Genomic DNA, 18,998 nt, shown 5'->3' with positions numbered 1-18,998 from the left:
TACCGAAATTGATGCCACCCTTCATTAGGACTGCCATCTTAATTTCCTCTCTTTTGTACCACAGAGTCACAAACCGATAGTGGAATGTCAGCGCGGCTACCTGATGTGTGACGACGGCACGAACTGCGTGCCGCTGCAGAACGTGTGCAACGGTAGACAGGACTGTTACGATGGCACAGATGAGACCAACTGCTCCAGCTCGGCCAACGATAATACTCATACGTATCAAGTAAGTAGAATGAATGATAAAAAATAGTTTAGGAGGCCTTAGAAAAAAAAAAAAAATTATCTTATTGTGACATGCTTTACCACTAATTTTACCTAGTCTTTTGTTTTTTTGTATACATCGTTTCAAACATATTCTGTTGTTGAAAGCTGATATACAAGAATAAGTTAGTTGTAAATGAAAATGTTAATAAATTGCCTTCCAAACCTTTGAGTACTTTGAAAACTTGAAACTCCAACAATAAAATAACTTTTAACCATACTTTCTATTGAAATTCATTTTTTTTATTACAACCACCAGTTCCTAAGTATCGGCGTGGACCAGTCATCTATAAACTCAACCAGTTTCCTCATCTCATGCTGGATGGCTCAGCAGAAGATGGTACAGTACAGCTTCTTGCCGTCCATCTCGAAGGTCAGCGACGGTATCTGGCATAACATGACATGGACCAATGATAGTATTTATAGGTAAGCACCACTATATTGTGTTACTTTAAGAATTTCTGTATGAATTATAGCAACAACACCTCATTGTGAATAAGAAGCGCTTAAAGAAAGAGTAAAGAGTTTCTTGCCCGGCTGCAATGCCGAGTTGGCTTATCTTGAAACATTGAAAATGGATATAAGCTAGTGTTTAATCAGTAGCAAATTCAGTTTCCTTTTTGTATTTTGTAGTATAAAAATTAATAATTATGGAAAATATCCATGGATCATTGTAAAAATCCTTTGTAAAAAATAATTTTTACCCATTTACCCCACTGCCGGGCAAGGGTCTCCTCCTGAAACAAGGGAGGTAGCAGGCCTTGATGCCACTGTGCTGGCCAAGTGCGGGTTGGATTTCTTTTATATTGTTTATCAATCTTTTAAACATAAAAAGAACATAATCAATCGTTTAAACATAAAAAGAACATAATCAATCGTTTATAATATTAAGACTGTTTTAATGCTCTTCATCTTATTTCAGATTTTATCCTTTAAGAAGAAATATTTACAAGTGTGTCTTTCCTTTGAATGCCAGTTCGTCCTTAATGAGTAATCTAGTTTTGTATACAGGTTTACAGATCTGGAGCCCTTCACCAATTACAATGTGACGTTCTATATCCAAGATAGCAAATCTAATAGGACTTATCCGTCTATGAAGTATGTTAACACGACTACTGGCGAAGGAGGTAAGAGTTAATACTAATAATAATTTAAGTTAATAATAATCTACTACTTTGAGTTAAATGTGTCTTTTAACCCTTGAGATAAAAATAGTATTTATTGCATTTAAAATTATAATACCACTCAATAATCCAATACTTTTTTAGAGTATAATACTATGCCATTTAAAACAGTATTTTTTTATCGACTAGCATACGTAGGATCTACATATGTAGTACATTCAAACTGTCAAACCTTTCCCTCCTCAGTACCATCACCACCGATCCGCGTCGGCGTCCGTCAGCTCATAGGTCGCCGTATCAACGTAATGTGGGATCGTCCGGAACAGCCGCGCGGCGTCATACGTCACTACACGCTGTACTACGCGCCACCTCTCCCGCCTATAGAACGCATCATAATGGCAGATGATAAGCAGACCATGTCTGTCAATATTGAGGGGTACTTCGAACCTAATAATAATTATTCGTTCTGGGTAAGTTGATTATGAATTTATTTTATGCTCTAGTTTTGCTGTACCCAAAGTTTAATATAGCCATAGACAACTTAATCATACTATGCTCACCATTGTTGTGTTATGTCAAATCATTAAGTACTTGAAATCCTACCAATGCAGATAACACCTAAATTCAGATTTTTACTTAAAGTTTAAAATATCTCAATGAAAACTTGGTAAAGCCACGTAACGTAAGTGGAGGTACAATTTTAAAAGTCCTAAGTCACAATCATGTGAAAATCAGTCGTCAAATTTAAAAAAGCGTAGTTTTACCTTTCGCTAAATTTTGAGTAGCAATTCTACCTTAATCTGGCTGCATCGTTATACACGTACTAATAAATTTACTCCACCCTCAGTTAACAGCAACAAACAACGCGTTCACATCGAAATCATCAAAAGTATGGAACATAACGTTCGACGCGAACAGCGACGTGGACGAGCTGGTGAACGCGAGCGTGTCGCGGATCAACGATACCGCAGTACGACTAGACTGGCACGAGATACACGGCGTCGACGGTTATATGGTGCAAGTCCGACTGCCGCCCGAGTACGCTAATAGAGACCCTATCGTTGTACATAAAGCGCACAATGTTACATGTAAGTACTACTACTTATGTATTATATCTTCCACATTTCATATTTTATGAATCTGTCCAGTCGTTGAGACTTGAAAGTTTATTAGACGGTGTTACTTTCCAATACATTATGTTAGTATTAATTGGAACTACAAACTTGCTTAAAAATATGTTAATATTTACTCCATGTAACTGGAACGAGTTACGCTTACTAGTTATGGGTTTTATCTTGACCATTATTAGTCCTTTCGTTCCAGTACCTTCACTCGTTGTCTACGTTTCTATTTTCAGGTTTTCAGCAAATGACTTGTTGCCATATTTGGACATGAACATGATAATAGAGCTTAATGGATGTGTCGTTGTATAGCATTCTAATACCTTTTCAATTATTTGGAATCAGGAAATGGCATTATCCACGAGCCACGTTGTTATTTATTTCAAGTAAAACTATATATTTCATTTGCAGTGACCGACCTCCCACCAGGCGTGCTAATCCACATCGACATTCGAGCCTTCAAATCGAACATCTACGGCGAGCCGTTCACAGTTCCCCTGAGGAATACCGGTATCAAAGACGTTACCCTCAACTTTACCGCTATACTGTCTATAGAGAAACGAACGTCGGTACAAGTTGTCTGGTCCCCGCCCACCGCGGAACGGTATAAGGGCAAGCAACTTGAATATGAAGTGCATTATACTAATATGATTCATAGGACTAATCCTGGAGAAATGTCTAACGGTGAGTGTAAACTGACAAATGTTATAAAACTTTTAATTGTAATATTAATTATCAAATGTGTTTCCTTGTTTAACTATTCCTGATTCAGAAAATATTGGTCGCTCAATTCAATCACTTATTAAAACTTTGAAATACTAAGTTTCGGTCTTGTTAGTATGTCTATTTCATAATTGCATATATTGCACGCATCAATTGGGGCGTGGCCAATGCGTATACGCAACTAACATTCGAAAGTTACATCAAGTCTAAATGTATTTTAGCGAACGTAAATGTTATCGTCATGTATTCTATGGCATTTTAATCGTAAAATAGTGTTATTGCAGAAATTTATATGATAATTACACAAACTAATTCACTGTTGCTATATTCACCAGACACAAGAATAATAACAAAGAACACAAGCGTGACTATCGACAACCTGCACCCATGTGAAAGCTACATATTCACAGTTGGTATACGCGGCGGTCCTCTCGCCAAGTTCGTGGAAATCATCACCAGGGAGAATCCGAAGTAAGTGAACAACTAAAATTTTAATACACCGGCAAATTGTAACCAAATATCTTCTATTGTCTTGACGAGTCAGAAAGATGGGCAAATATAATTTTTCGTTTCTAACATGTGTTTTCATATTACAGTATTTTTTATTTAAAATCTTATAAATTGTTATCTTTAGGGCGCCTGTAAAGAACTTGCGAGTAGACTACAGCGAAGAGAAGGCTCAAATGAAGATCCTCTGGGACGCTAACTGTAACGCACTTCGCAAACCAGCCACGTACTCGGTAAGATTGAAAAATATCTCAACCAGATTCTTATTAAAAAAAGTAAAATGACATATAATGATGATACCACTCAGACTTTAGGTAATTTTAAGTCTATTGAGGTATAACATACACATGATATTCCAAAATAATTATAAATTAACTGTTGGAAGCAGAAGAATCATTCGTATACTACATTTTTACTATTCCTATTAACTCTCTGTCTTCCATGCTACGAATCCCATATGATAGTGGGGTCAGCCTTTCTGATCTTTTTCCTCAACTTCGCTCTGTCCTGGACATCGTCTTCGGAAACCTCACACTTACTCATATCTTTTTGCACTACCGATTCCCATCTAGTTTTGGCTTCTATTTCTATTAACTCTTCCATTAAAATTAGTTTAGCTATTACAAAAAATATTTACTGACTTTGTTAGTAACTAAAGCATTTGTGAAAACGTATTCTGAAGCCAGTAACTCTTTACAACAAAACGTATCTTATTTGCATTTCAACGTAAAGTAAAACAAAATCTTTTTCCCACAGCTGGACATAACAGAGATGACTCAAAACACAAAGAGCCACTACGAGCTATCACCGTCGAAGGAGGCCAGCTATTCGCACGTCATCATGCAAGTACCGCTCGGCGGTCGATACAACATCTGCGTACATGTAAGTTACATGAGTACCTAATATATTTTTTCCACTTTGAAAGTATTATTGAAGGTTACTGATTTTGGAGTCAGATTTCTTCCAACGGTCATCTATTAATTGAAACTAGCCAGTTACTGCTGCAGAGCTTTGTTTATAGTGTCTAAATATGTGCCCAATATACATAAACGTTTTGGTCCCTGATTTTCAAAGCCCAATGCGACGGATAAACGACACGATTGGCGAGAGATCGGGCGCATAAGCATACGCGCACTTCGAGTCAATGAGGTTTAAAACCTCAACTCCTTATCTTCCTGCAATCCCTGAAAATTTAATGACGAGAAAATTAAGAAGAGCATTTTGACTGTGCGACAGAGGCATATTTCGTAGTGTGTTCCTATCTAAATAATGGTCCATAACACACGTCTTAACTAGTTGTTTTTTGAATTTGTCCCGCCAGGTGAACGTAGAAGACGCGGCGCAGACGTGCGTGGACGTGCACGGCGCCACGCTGCAGCCGCCGTCGGGCGTGCTGGCGTGGCTGTCGCCCAACGGACACGTGCTCGTCAGCTGGGAGGACGCGCCCATACACGAGTATGACCACTATATTATACCAATACTTAAATATAAAATAAGAGAAGGTTTTTAATGATGATTCGTTTCTCGTATGTTCTATTTTTGTATGTTTGCTACTTCGTAACTTTGGATGCACCGATTTCGTTCAATAATATTTTTTGATGAGAAACTTTCTCCAATGCAGTAAATTGATGAGTGAGAGAGGAAAGCATGTGTGCAATGTGCGTACATCGCTGCTTATTTCCTCGTCGTAATAAACCACCGCTACGTGCGATGGCGCCGGTGCCTCAGAGCACAACGGTTTAAAATCAGTTACCTTTCAAACTTGACTGACTCATAGTTTTATAGTCCCATAGCGCCTTTCGACTGTAAAGAGCAAACTGTAACAACACACAATTGCAGGTACAAATACGAAGTAGTAGTATCATCGAAGGAAATCCCCGAAGATATGTTGCATCCGACTGAAGACATGAAGTTAGTGAGTGCGGACATGTCTCCGTGCTTACTGACCGCGCCCGAAGGTGTCACGGGGCCGTTGTACGTGGGTGTACGACGGGTCACCAGCGACGGGTATTATAGTGATCTCAGCGAAGTGCATACTCTGACTATGGAGGGTAAGTAATTGTTGGGTCTATATTTTTTTGTAATACGGATAAAGGTATCAGCAGCAAGCAGAATATAACTACGTGAGAACAGTCACCTTCTTCATCGGTCCTGAACGGTCACCTTTCCACTAAAATGAAGCTGGGCCTACACCATGTGTCTCTCTACACAACTCTCCTTACATAAGATTTGAAAGAAAATATCGTGTACCCGATCCGAAGTTGTTTGCGTCATATTAATTAAGGCGAATCGTCTACATTTTTTTTGCTTATGGCAGTTTCATAGGCATATTTACTATATTGATCATCTAAAAACCTTCGAAAGTTGATTTGTAGTTGGGTGCTTACCTATTTTCACATAAAAAAAACCTAAATTAACACGCAAGACGGCAAGACGCCGAGCAAATGTCCAGACTCATCTCCTCTGAAATTGCTTGATTTTGTAAAGCACTTCTATTCACTACCTTTTGGTAAAACATTTTAATAATATGATTTTTGCTCTTCAGGTTCGGAGGTGGAGAGCGCTCGCGTGCTGGGCCCCATGTGGTGGGGCTGGGGCGCGGCGCTGGTGGTGGGCGCGGCGCTGGGCGGCGCGCTGCTGCACGTGGCGCTGCGCCACCGCCGCCTGGCGCGCTCCTTCCTGCGCTTCACGGCGCACACGCCGCGCTACGACTCGCGCCGCGGACAGGCCATCATCACCGACCACGGTAACACCCACCACTATTCACTACCTTACTGTAGTCATACCGTAATTTATGCGAGTTTAAGCTATTAGCTACCCCGGTATAGACCAAGTTTTCTGCACGCTTTACTGGTAGCCAGTGCTTACACTTTCCACAACGCTATAGAGATCAATATCTCTGTTGTTATGAGGTAATACATAAATTTATTAACCCTATCGATAACTTGTGTTTCTAGCAAGCAGGTAGACCAAAATTTATAGTGAAGTCAGTAGGATTATTGAAATTATCAACACTTGTTAAATTTTATAAAAATCCTATTTATTAATTCTACAAAACTAGCACACAACTATGTAAAAGTGTCTTAACTATGTGTTGAAACGTGTTCTTAAACGCGACGTGATCGATTGCAGATGACGACGACGTGCCTCCGATCCACGGGTTCTCGGACGACGAGCCGCTGGTGATCGCGTGAACACTCCCGCGCATCTGCGACACAAACATGTGATGTAACCGTGATCTTGTCATATAGTATTTATTTTTTCATTAATATTACCTAGGAGGAGGAAATTTTCGTTAATCATTGTGGTCCTACCAAATTCTTAGTCAAATTGTAAGTCAACGACCACGAAAGCAATGTGTAGACTCAACGTCGGCTTTAAGTGTAACATCGATTAGTACATTTTTAACGCCCCGAGTATTATTATGTTATTCAGATAAAATATTTTAGTTGTAATGCTTGCGTGCGCTTCACCCGACTTATTGAATTTAGCCGAATTAATAGCTCAATGTCAAGTGCAGTCAGAGAGTTTCGTACTGATATTAAGTTGGTCAGCCACAAAGCGGAATGTAGGGGATCTCAGAGCTTTTCAAAAGATCATAGATGACTATATCGCTTGAGAAGCTCCCAGATTGGAATGTGTTAATAATGTAATGTTAGTGCGACACTATCTCAGTGCACGTAAATGTATCGTGTTAGCATAGAATAAGAGGAGACGTGAAGAGCATGCAACGACCGACGGGCTGTAAAACGTAAGACTTGTTAAATTATGTTTATAATCTACTAAAGACATAAGTTTTAAGTTTCCCGACATATCGGAATTGTTGTAGATAAACATGAACAATTTATCATTTCATTATAGACAATTCGGCACCAAAGATTATAAGTACAACATGATATTAAAATCTACGTTGAACTGTTGTATACATTATCATGGATCTCGACATTCCCAATGTGTTTTTGTGTAGTGTTTTTTACTGTTTAGTTCCTATAGATAAACATATAGTGCCGCGACATCTTATTTGACCAGCCGCGAGTGAAATTGTTGAGTTATTCGTTATAGGGCTGGCCTCATGTATAATGTAAACTATGAACATAAAATATGAATAAATTAATAAAATGTCTAACACGCCATTTTATTTTATACGTCCCTTTAAAATAGCCCTTACTACCAAAGTAACCTTCAGAATAAGACAAAACTGCTACTTGATTCAAACTCAAACCTACAAAATACAAGTAGCGCCATGAAAATGCTAAGATCAGTCACCAGTCAATCGAGCGATTATTTTAAAGAAGGAACCAAGAACTAAATTCTCTATTGGTATACATACTTCCTCATGATTCGAGAATAGCATTGACAGCCTCAGTGACCCACTCGAACGCAGGCAATAGAACGAGCGTGCTATCTCTCGACACGGCCACGCCGACTGCTGATGCGAGGTCATTCACATTACATACTAGGGAGCCGCCGATACCAGTCTGTTAACATAAAAAAACACAAATATGAACCATACCTAGGAGTAATTTTTAGCCTGATTCTCTGCTAGCAGTGCTAGCTATCGAAAAATTGTGTGTGAAAATCTAATCAGCGCCTCTAGCGGATGTTGTAGAAACTATTTTGGCAGTACATTTTAAATGTCGAACTCTCTATACTCGATGCTACGGTATCATTGAGCTTCATAAATTAGTTTTCCGTGCTTTAAAAATACATATAGTTTAGTTTCAATAGATGTTTGGACTTCATACTAATTGCTACTGAATATTTGTAGGCACCCGAGCACAGAATTCTATACATGCGCAAGCGCATGTTATATTACTACACTTATACAATGGATGTCGGCCTTTATAAACGAAACCGACAAGTAATGTTCACAGGATTATAATATGCCTAATGCAGAGTCAGATTATGTGAATTATACCTGCGATAGTCTGAACAATCAATTAAAAACTATATTTATAAATCAATCTTTTGCGGTAGTCGTTTCAATGGGATATTGGACTCGCAAGTACAAACAATTCGCATCTCAATAGGTGTTTTAACTATGGGAAAATATTACGGGAAAATGTAAACATGTCTATTATATTTGTTACTATTATGGAAAATTAATAGGTACCAACTCTGTTGTGAATGAACGTAGGTAGTATAAAGTTATAACCTATTGAACATACGCGCATTGTTCATTCATCTAATTGAAAAGAAATACGTGAGAAATTCTCGGTTCCTACGATCAGCAACTAAGCTTCATGTTACAGTGGTATGTATTCTAAAAATATTGTACATTTGTAAGGTTTTGATGAATTATACTTACAACGGTATTGCGAGCTTGTACAGAAGCACAGAATGCTTTTTTCGGTATATGAATTCCTTTTAGTGATAGTCGACCCTTGCACGAGTGTACTGATGCGCGTTGCCATCGCGATTCGGGACGAATAACTGTAAATAACTTCGGTTAAGATTTGCTCACATTTTAGAAATATAGATGCGATTGACGTAATTGAACTGTTTTTTTTTATTCTTGGTCAGCATGGTGAACCCCAGGACTAACTCTTAAATTCGGGATTGACGCTTGCCCCACAGTGGGACAGTAATGGTTAAACAAAATACAGCTCGTAAGAATAGGAAAACCTTATTCAGCCTTGTCAGTTGACAAGTTTATTATAATAAGAACAGTATAATAATACGTGCACTTAATAATAAACTAATTAATTAGGTACGTCGATTGGTAAATGAGTTACCTTGATCAAATCCACCCCAGCCGACGAATATGCAGTTGTCTTCTAACTGTGGGTTCGCTAGACATACAGGTTGCACGTTTATTCCCAACTTCATAGGCTGTTTCCAGTGCTAAAATATGCAATTAAATTTTTGTTATTATAAGGTAAAGCAAGATAAACTCACATATTTATAGGAAAATAAATGCAAGGGTGTTTAGCGCTTCGATTGCTCGATCGATAGAACAGTCGAACGATTCTTCTGAACTGGGTCTACGTTCTGTTTTTGTTTCTAAAACATTTACTGGTTTGAGTTTACGATATCGTTTGGGTACCAATATTTCAATTAGTAGTGTAAAATCCATATCCTTGATTTTGCGACTCACCAAAATAGCCAAGTTGTGATTGAGATGTCCGATTTTATAGTTTGGATGTATTAATGCAGAAACTATTCGCGTCTTTGCTCGTGAGTTATCATTAAGGTTCCAAACTCCAGCGACCAGTGTGACGTCCCCGGGAGCACTTCTGTGGTAAAAGAATTATACAAGTTAGATTAATGTCAAGTGCAAATTACACAGAAATAATGTAGGAAACGAGTTGAATTCTATCCCCAATTCGAATGAAAAGTCTAGTAAACCCTTGGCTAGATGCAAATTAGCAAATGAATAGTTCTTACTTTAGTAGCTAATCATAACTATCGTCAAATTAAATGTACGTATTGAAACAGTTTTGATATAGCTTGGGTTAAATATTGAGAATAACGCTTACCAAACAGGCAACCTCACAAGCGCTTTAGAAATTCGATACGATTATAACCCACGTTGGCACGGGCTAAATTTGTTTCAGCCGTGTTTCGAGACCTATTTGAAAACTTCCAATTAGGCCATACTCGTACCTCGCCTAAAAGAAGCCTTCCGAAAATGGAACTAATTGAGTTGGTAGTAAAAGCTCAATAACGATGGAAAATTAGGCAATTACATAAGCTAAATATAACTTGCCTAGGAGACGATTAGTTGTGTCGCGTTACGTCATTAATAATGCTATTAATCTAAATAATTCTAAACAAACAAAGCGACACAAAAGTACAGAGGCATATTATTTTTCAATTACGACTTCAGTTACATTACTGAAAAGTTATATGACTGAAAAATCTTTAGAAGCAAACAGTCATGAGTGGAAACGTTAAAATGCGTGATATAACAAAATAAAAAGTTTTTCTTTACTTTTGTACGCAGTCCGCTGCTGATACTGCTGCTCTGGGGTGAATGAGTGAGGCGTAACACAGTACATTGTTCACGTTGCGTGTCGGTACAAGGAACGCCAACCATGGATGCGATCCGTTCTTTGTATTGCCTATTTGTTTACCTAGAATTATTAAAACAAATTTTAAGCTTGTTTCTGACGAGTCTTAATGGAATCCAAAGGTAGGTAGGTCTTTATGTTATAAAATATGGTTTTAAGTCCTATTGAAGCGTAGTTTCTTTTCAAATAATAACGTTAATATTACCTTCCACAGTCAAGACAAGCGGATTAGCTGTTTTACCACATTCTTGGTACACTTGTCGGTGTTTAAAGTGATTGTTACTAGCTTCTGAACTTGCTTCAGAGCTTCCTTCGAACGGTGCACTGATCAACAATTCTGTGCTGACATCAGCTGAAAATCCTTCTGTCGTCGTGGTCTTCGCACTTTTGGTCGCTTTATTTCTTAAGACGTGAAGAAGCTTGAAGTTTGGTAATACGTTAAAGTCTGGATGAGACTGATAACTGATCGTTTGACTCTCTGCGTCAATCGTTGCTTCCTCTGATGTGGTTGTCAGTCTTGTAGGCTTGCTTCTCCTTGGTCGCTTTGTAGTAGTACTTCCTGAAAACGAAATCTACCTGTAATATCTACCACATCATTTAAAATTACCTATTCTAACACAAATATTGTGGCTCTAGTACCGATGTTTGATGGGCGAAATTACCAAGCGTCATGTTTGCCACTCAAGCATCGGTATTTAAGTGACATGAATTACCTATTCGTGGATCGATTGTAGAATATCCTTCATCATCTTCGTCGTAGTCGTTAGGTACACCGTAACCTGGACTTTTAGTTCTTTTACTATTGGAAGTCGTTCGTGGTCTATGTTTTTTGTTGTCAGAATAGATACCCTTTAACCCTGGTTTGGGCACTTCGACAGTATAATCCTCAACGTCGTAATAATCGTCAATATCGTCGTATTTTTGTTTTGTCAGTTTTTTTACTTCAGGTTTTTTGACATTTTTTATATTCCAATACGGGTCTTCGTAATCATAATCTACCGTTTTTGTTTGTGTTGATTTTTTCTTCTTATCGCTTAGAAATGCGCGTCTTCCTTCCAATAACATACGTCTTTGGTGGTCATCTGCTCTTTTGTAACGTGTTTGCAAAGGCTCAGGGAATATTATTTTATCTGAGTCCTCCCCTTTCTTATCATTTAATGGTAAAATACAACATATTAACTCTTGACTGCTTTTAGGTTTTTTATGCTTTCTGAAAATATAAGACACACCCAACCAAATTAAACTACGTCAAGAATAGAATAGGGAAATTACAGTACATTCGTTTATAAACTGAAACTGAACTGAACGTGCCGAGTTTAAGTTGAAGGCATTATAAAGATAACATGTAAATTTAGTTTGAAAATTAGGTCACTATAAAAGTATACGTACTTATTATTGTTGATGTAAACTCCTTTATTTCGATGGCATGCGCTTTTCTTGATGTAAGTACAAATATTTTCCGATAACCTTTCTCCGAAATGTAAATTAAAGGATCCCTTTTCGTTAAATACTTCAGACATGCTTGTTACATTCTTAAGAGTGCTGGCAGCTTCAGTTGTAACGGTAAATTTGGTATCCTTCCAAACGAAATCGTGTTCCTCTTCAGGAAACTTGAATGTAAGTTTGTCACCTTCCAAATTCTTAGGTTTTTCAACTTTATCCTCCGCTGACCAGCTATTAGTTCCAGGTTCATTGTTTTCATCACCAACTGTTTCTTCGTCGAGCTTATTCAACACTCCGCTTTCTACAACCTCTATACTATTTATTGGTAGATGATCATCTCTGAATACAATTCTTGCATTTTCATCGTTATCAAATTCCGTAAGATCTTCAAATATTGGCGGTGACGGTTTTGCACCTGCGTAGCTGGCAAAATGATTATCTAACCACCAGAATCCACCGTCCAATTGAGAACAACCAAATTTAATACAGAGAAATGTGATGATAATATATGAAAACATTGTAAATTGTGCGTGCAGCAGTCGTTTGTTAGATAATTTGTTTCAAAATGCAGGATGTTGCACAGGTTGCGTTGTTACTGAATGAATTTAATGCACTAGTTCTATTATTTGATCTCAATTATGCCGGTCCCATTGAATGAACCGGCACAGTATTCCTGCGCAGTGGCACGTCCTGTGAACACTATACGGTATCGAGTACTGAGCTGACTAGCTATTGTTTTGATGGTTTTGAATTAATATAGTGCGTGCGGTTGCGCAATGACCGGGTCATTTATAGTGGCTAACTACCAAAGAAAGATAAACAGTTTATGTTTGTATGTTCAACGGCCCTGCGTAAATTATGATATACAAAAATAATCTTGGTTAATTCTATTGATTTGGTCATACCTGAAGGCAAATTTATTGATTTTTTCTGTGATGTTTTGTTTCCGACACGGATGCGACTAGGATGTGCGTATTGCGCATTGATTAGAACGGTAGATCACTGTTTATACGCAGGATGTCTTAAGTTGAATCCTTGCACGGAACAGACGTTTTATGTGCGCTTCAGTTATCCGTTGAATTGTGAAGAATGTATATTTTTATTTGATATACATTCTTATGTGTTAATTCTGTCCATTACCCGATAAAAATGCTTCTCGTCATCACACCATGTTTTACTTACTTGAACATAAGCTGTAAGTATCCCTCAAATTATAACTCTGAAACAAATAGTTAGGTGTCTTTCGACGATTAATTTTGGTTTACTGAGATAATCTGTTAAGATGTTAATCTATATATTAAGTCAAACATCAATATTATTCACAGAATATTGTTAGAAAAATCTAAGTGACGTCGCAGCCTTGTATGTACCTACATTTTTATATTTTAATACCTAGAATAAGCTTGAGGAAGTTAGTATTTAGAATTATTTCTAAAATAAATACTATTGTAATACAAGAAATATATTTATAATAATTGGAATAAAGACTGATAGTGATGACCGTGACATAATTTTGCGACAAACAACGAAATGAATCACTGTACGCTTGTACAGTTATATTAGTATTGGATCGCGTACCGGCATTGAAATTTCCTTATTATATGATAATTTAGACAAAATTAGGTCAATAATTATGTTTCCTGTTGTTTTTATTGTTGATAATCATTAAAATCATCTGGAATTCCTAGAAATGTATCTGTATTTTCTCGAAAGAGATAATAATTATATGTATCATATCAATTCACATTTATTTAGCTTGGAGAATAGATAATGTATCTATAACTAAAAGAAATATAATGTTCACGTATTCTTCTACGAAATAACGTTATCGATGGATCAATTTTTCCGTGTGTACGTATACAAGATGACAAACTAGATTATGTTGGAGCGTCTCTTCAGAAACTCGCTAAAACTCCCGATAAGAGTTACTCTAAAAACTTCGTGCACTTTCCAAATTGATTTCGATCGAAACTAGAAACTTAGGGCTGGCAACTGATAACTTAGTTTGTAGCAAACTAACGGGAATCTGTTTTCTAGTATTCATTAAAGTTTTGCAGCTGTTACAAGTTGTTACGTGGCCTAGAAGATAACACTCTAATATAATCAATGGTGGATAGATTTAATCCTTGTATTAACTCTACATAATTACGAACAATTTCTTTTTCACAGGGATTAAGACTTTTCGAACAATGTAAACTTAATGAGAACTTTCGAGTCGCGTGCGCAGTCATCAGGCTTTTAAGACTAAGGACATATAATATTTGGATCATCAATGCTTAGTCGTTCTTTGTGAACTTTGAACCAAAACAGATATTCAAGGATTTACATTTTATCTTTGTTTTCCTAAGAAATAGAGTTTGTAATTACTAAATAAAGTTTTAAACGAATAAAATGAGCAACAGTGCTACATAAAACACAAATTTAAAGAAGACCAAAGACACATAAAATGTTTCCTTCCTCAAAGGAAGAGGCAAACAACAATCGTGTTTAAATAACAAAAGAATTCACGTTTTTGTACTTAAATTATTTGTTCATGGAAGTAAAAAAAACGTAAGGTAAAGGCAGAGAGTTCGTTTTGTTCCTTCTGTAAGCAATTAGAATGCATAGCTCGCCTTTTCGATTTACTTTCGGGTCAGTGCGGAAAATTGCAATCGCAGGTAGTATTTTCCAAGTGTTTCCTTGCACCGAATGAGATGCTTTATTCAATAAAACCCTTTTAGTTCTTTGTGTATCTTTTATTCACAAAGTGCAGCAGTTTGTTTACTTTGAGAATTCGAGTAATGGTATTGTTTATTAAGTAAATTGAATATCACATTGGTTTTATGTGTATTTTTTAAGCTCGAAGAATCTCTTTTTGAAATTTTAGTTGACATACATACAAGTATGATTAATTTTGGATAGCAGATTGTGATGCCAGAATTTCTCTGAAGAGAGCTGATGATGGTGTTAGTCAGTAAGAATCCGGCATGATTGGATTCTCAATTCCTAGAGAGTAGAGTAACTTTAGCGAAGATTTTCTTCTAAAAAAAAAAAGGTACTAGTATGATTAAAATTTAAGCAAACTCAGATTTCTTCCTTCCGATACTTAAATATATCGTTTTAGCATTTCAAGCGCTTTCGCAAAAATAAATAAGTGATCACTGAATTGAGGCGCATCTAGATTCGTATAAATATATTATAGTATTCAAAACAACAACCACACAGGCTTGTTTTTTAAAAGGAACATCGGTGAAATACTGCCATGTTTACAGCATTGTTCTAAACAAAATCTTAAACAAAAATGCGAATGAAATGTACAAAACGGAACCAATGTCTTGAAAGATTCTCAAATACGTAACAGCACTGTTGAACCGTAGAGCAGGGAGATTTGTGCGGGCGTCGTGAGAGCATTCCGAGAGAAATAGCCTTCCACGATGGAACGAAGAATGCTTTATGGAACACGGCAAGATGGCGATGGGCCAAAGCAGGGACTAGCACCATGATTTTATTTTAAATCGATTTTCCAAATACTTTATTTATTTTCTGATTGGACACTGAACAGTATTTACAAATAATATTATTGTATTAATGTATCTAATATCATGGCAGAGCAGAGTTACAACTGTAATGATTTATAAGGCATTTTTTTCTTACATTATAAAAAAGATTGTAGGGCTTATAATATCACATTTCCAGCTGACACTTTATCAATTAAGTTTTGATTTAGAATAAAACAACTGATTCTAAATAACGTTGCTTTACTTCTTATAACCAAATAGGTTCATATTTTGGCAGAAAGTATATAACAGACGAAGATATCAAGACGTTCATACAATTTTCACTGACGCACAGTTTCCTGAGGAAACAGTACGCGTGAAGATTTGTATGAACGAATCTTCGTCTACAGTCTGAGATAAAAATCTCTACTGTATAAGGTATTATCAATAACAGTGCCTAACACTGTTATTTTCAAAAATTTCAATTTTAGGTATTCATCTAGCAATAATTAATTTTCTATTTACATTTTTTTTTTCGATATAATGGCCTTACAAACTAGTGAAGATGGAATAAATTCTGCGAGTATTTATACCTTGGATGTGAAACAAACGATAGCTTGAATTTGAATCGATAAGCGACATCTGTTGAGGGGTGGTGGTTACGAGGGGGATGAAGCAGTTTCAGGGGATTTTAATAGATGACACTCTGCGACTCTTATAACGAGAAAATGTTATATTTTCAACGAGCGATAATATTGTGATAATAAATAGTTTGGATAGAGAATAGTATTCCGTATAATATTAATATAATTTTGCTTACAACAAGTGTAAGAATGATCGTGTGTTTCAAGATAATAAGTGTTGTTTCACTTCATAAAGATAATTTTTTTTAACAACCTTTGCTATCAGATTGAATTTAACCCCAAAAAAAGTCTTTGCAGATGACAATATACCTTGATTTCTTATTATGGTAAGCTAAACTTATCTGTACAACTAAATATTGTATTCATTTTAAGAAAAATATACTTCTTTTTTAAAAATTATCATTCATTAAACATTAGGTTCCCTTCAAGTTTCAGGAATTTCTATGAAACGTATGGCCTGTTTGACCTTGATAAACTAAAACAAGATTCGTTTAAATATTTGTAGTGACAGTCCAAGTATCGAGGGACCCATATCTTTGGGTACAAGGTCACCCTCCTTACTGCTTGAGGCAAATATTTTATATTCTTAGAAAAAGCCTTACATATTTCGTTATAAAATGTAAACATGTAATAGAAAGAAACCTACCCATATTTTCTTTTCAATAAAAATGAAGTCCAGTCGTATCGAAAAAATAATTTTGATATTGAGATTTGATATTAAGTTTAGTAAAGATATCTTTTTCTTATTTATAATGTAGGTATTTCTGTAATGCTCATGCTCAGCAAGCAAGCTACGTGAAGTAGTTGACGGTGGCGCTACGCAGTGTGCTACAGAACCGTGCTACGCCGTGTGCTACGGAGTATGCTACGCAGGCCTAACTGAACGTAGCATGCTTTGTTTTTTTAATTTAAAACATACCATTGTTGTGCAATAAAAGGCTTAATAGTAGTTGTTTTAGTTCGTTTTTTATCTATCACAATGTGTGCGTATCATTCATTTAAATAATTAATTAATTGCTTTTCAATAGGAATAGTAGTTGTACGCTTAATGTGTAGTGTGAATCGTAATTAATCATTCGATTATTTAAATAATTTTCTGGAATGAATGTGTAAAATAAACATTTAGCTCTGATAACTTTCATTGAATGAATTTTAATTACAATTGATAACAAGTTTAGTTAATCGAGAGTATTAAAATGAATTAACCTGTGATTTTATCTGATGCCCTTACACAGTTCATTAATGTATTTATTGACTGTTCAAATTAGGTTAGTATAAAATTGTGCTTATTTATTTGTGTGTATCTAATTTACTTTAATTTTAATAGTTAGTTGGACGCGTCCCTATATGGATAGCTAGAGGCAACACACGACGGAGGGGTCTAATCCAAGGAAGAGACCTTTGCTCAGCAGTGGGACTAGACTAGAGAAAATAAATAAGTTGTTTGATTTTCAAGATAGAACTAGTTTCACAATAAAACGAAAAAGGGGATTTAAAATGACCCGTTTCTCGGTTAAAGGAATTCAGAAAATCTGCAATTTCCCTTCGCTATAAATTATCCTCGTTTCATATCTGCGCTTCTTCGGCAAAAGAACATTGTTATTTACTACTTTAAAATCGGAAATTCATATTCAACGGCCGGGTGTAAATAAAACTATACGAACGTGATATCACTTGCATATTTCACAAACTGCGCTATTTAAATTCACTGCAGGCGCAATCCAGCCCTGAAATAAACATAAAAATATGCTTATGCACTGTTTGACTCGAGTTCAACACGGCTAAGTAATATAAACACATGCGATTTTCGGTTCTAAGCTGTAAGTGTAAAGTTTAGTTTTGAATGTAAATAGTTTTTGTTGAAGCTTTCGGCAAATCCCTTTCGGATGTGTTGTAAAACCGTGGCTTTGAAAACAGCGGTGTAAAAGTAGTGTATCAGTATGTGTACGGGAAGTGTTTGAGGCGGGGTAAGTAAGTTCGCACGTGGAAAATACGCTGAATGGATATTACCCACCTTGAAAGTGTAACATAAATATTTACTGTGACGCGAAAGAAACGATATGTGTTGCCCACGAGTATCGAAGAAATGTTGCTTAAATTGATATTGTATATGATGCTTTAATTTTCTTTTCTCTAATATAGTGTTATTACAAAATTGTGTACAAGCTCGTTATCTTTATTTATAAGCTAGCTTTTTACCAAGATATTGTCAAAAGATCTATTACCAGTTTATTCATCCATCCAATCTTGAGAACGGACCATATATCGGACTTTGGCATGAAGACTCTTTGAGACGTCAATCAAAAATATATCATCAAATTATTTCTAAGTTAATATAATTGTCTTAAGTCAAGCCGCGTGTTTCTTAGCCCGAAAATAGTTTGTGAAGCGGCAAAGGGACTGTTACATCGAGTGCGGTTCGCCGCCATCCACCTATTTAACATTCAGTGACGTGGCCGGGCCACATCCACGGCTTAAATCTACATTTTTAATATCGTCCTCTCATAATTTGAAAATAACTGGATTCAGATGCTCTTTTTGACAGAGAATGTCGTCTAAAAATCTTACAAAACGCATTTTTAAGTGTAAATTCGTGTTGAAATAATTTAGTAATCTTGTATAGTGCTTGGATTTTTAGATAAACAAAGTTAAATAATGTAGCAATTATTTTTTGCTGCTA

General features: G+C 36.3%; 2 protein-coding genes across 4 annotated transcripts in view; one reads left to right on the top strand and one right to left on the bottom strand.

The window, feature by feature from the left end:
- Window positions 1-7,868, top strand: part of RpS19a (Ribosomal protein S19a) — a 35,626-nt gene extending 27,758 nt beyond the window's left edge. For 2 of the 3 annotated variants that reach the window (XM_076120625.1, XM_076120623.1), the window contains 13 exons: window positions 65-229; window positions 527-693; window positions 1,267-1,394; window positions 1,638-1,861; window positions 2,239-2,479; window positions 2,924-3,196; window positions 3,571-3,706; window positions 3,870-3,975; window positions 4,499-4,624; window positions 5,064-5,197; window positions 5,582-5,793; window positions 6,288-6,488; window positions 6,875-7,868. In XM_076120625.1, the coding sequence (XP_075976740.1) occupies window positions 65-229; window positions 527-693; window positions 1,267-1,394; window positions 1,638-1,861; window positions 2,239-2,479; window positions 2,924-3,196; window positions 3,571-3,706; window positions 3,870-3,975; window positions 4,499-4,624; window positions 5,064-5,197; window positions 5,582-5,793; window positions 6,288-6,488; window positions 6,875-6,936 (2,175 nt within the window). In that variant the 3' untranslated portion in view covers window positions 6,937-7,868. The remainder of the gene's footprint in view (window positions 1-64; window positions 230-526; window positions 694-1,266; window positions 1,395-1,637; window positions 1,862-2,238; window positions 2,480-2,923; window positions 3,197-3,570; window positions 3,707-3,869; window positions 3,976-4,498; window positions 4,625-5,063; window positions 5,198-5,581; window positions 5,794-6,287; window positions 6,489-6,874) is intronic. The other variant, XM_076120622.1, reaches the window with a different exon arrangement.
- Window positions 6,815-13,207, bottom strand: LOC142976976 (uncharacterized). The gene is made up of 9 exons (XM_076120626.1): window positions 12,145-13,207; window positions 11,469-11,965; window positions 10,961-11,314; window positions 10,677-10,818; window positions 9,840-9,978; window positions 9,478-9,586; window positions 9,051-9,175; window positions 8,073-8,220; window positions 6,815-6,950 (listed from the first exon to the last, which is right to left on the bottom strand). Exons 1-8 carry the CDS (start codon window positions 12,714-12,716, stop codon window positions 8,077-8,079), a joined length of 2,082 nt encoding a protein of 693 aa, XP_075976741.1. The 5' UTR covers window positions 12,717-13,207; the 3' UTR covers window positions 6,815-6,950; window positions 8,073-8,076.
- Between the last annotated feature and the right edge of the window lie 5,791 nt (window positions 13,208-18,998).

Source organism: Anticarsia gemmatalis, chromosome 12 (genome assembly GCF_050436995.1).
Source record: "Anticarsia gemmatalis isolate Benzon Research Colony breed Stoneville strain chromosome 12, ilAntGemm2 primary, whole genome shotgun sequence".
Taxonomy (NCBI): domain Eukaryota; kingdom Metazoa; phylum Arthropoda; class Insecta; order Lepidoptera; family Erebidae; genus Anticarsia; species Anticarsia gemmatalis.
Note: the sequence above shows the minus strand (reverse complement) of the source record. Positions and strands in the feature narration are given on the sequence as shown.